General features: G+C 53.9%; 1 protein-coding gene across 1 annotated transcript in view; it reads left to right on the top strand.

Moving 5' to 3' along the window:
• Nucleotides 1-60: 60 nt before the first annotated feature.
• Nucleotides 61-495, top strand: part of PPTG_20966 (hypothetical protein) — a gene marked incomplete at both ends in the record, with an annotated part of 1,100 nt that continues 665 nt past the window's right edge. The window contains one exon of the mRNA XM_008894393.1: nucleotides 61-480. Coding sequence (XP_008892641.1) covers nucleotides 61-480 — 420 coding nt within the window. The remainder of the gene's footprint in view (nucleotides 481-495) is intronic.

Here is a 495-nt window from a genome sequence, read left to right as displayed (position 1 = left end):
GCCACCGGAGGTCTAGATCGAGTGCCGTGTCCCCAGCTAATTGCTGATTATCACGCTGGTATGGGAGGCGTAGATACGCATGACCAGCTTCGCCTGCAAAGCTACTCGCTGCAGCAGTGTGTCGCGTTCAAAAAGTATTATCGTCAGCTGTTTCTGGGGTTCGTGGATATGGCCATTGTGAATGGTTTTATTGTCCACAAGCTGGTGATGAAGAAGAGCGGACACCAAGTGCCCACACACGCAGAGTACATGCGTAGACTTCATCGCGAGCTGATGGGAGTGAGTTCAGCGAGCTTCGAGTGTAACATGAATGCTGAGGAGCTAGTATCAGTGCCGATACCCGCAGGGAAACACCGTCTCCGCAACAACAGCAACAAGTACAGACGGAAGCGCCGGCAGCATTCCTGTAAGGTGTGCTCTGCCATGGCAGAGCCAAACACAAAGAGCTTTGAGAGCAGCTTCTACTGCCCGTCTTGCGAGGTGCTGCGTGGGGGG

Source organism: Phytophthora parasitica (genome assembly GCF_000247585.1).
Source record: "Phytophthora parasitica INRA-310 unplaced genomic scaffold supercont2.2, whole genome shotgun sequence".
NCBI classification, from domain to species: domain Eukaryota; phylum Oomycota; class Peronosporomycetes; order Peronosporales; family Peronosporaceae; genus Phytophthora; species Phytophthora nicotianae.
Note: the sequence above shows the minus strand (reverse complement) of the source record. Positions and strands in the feature narration are given on the sequence as shown.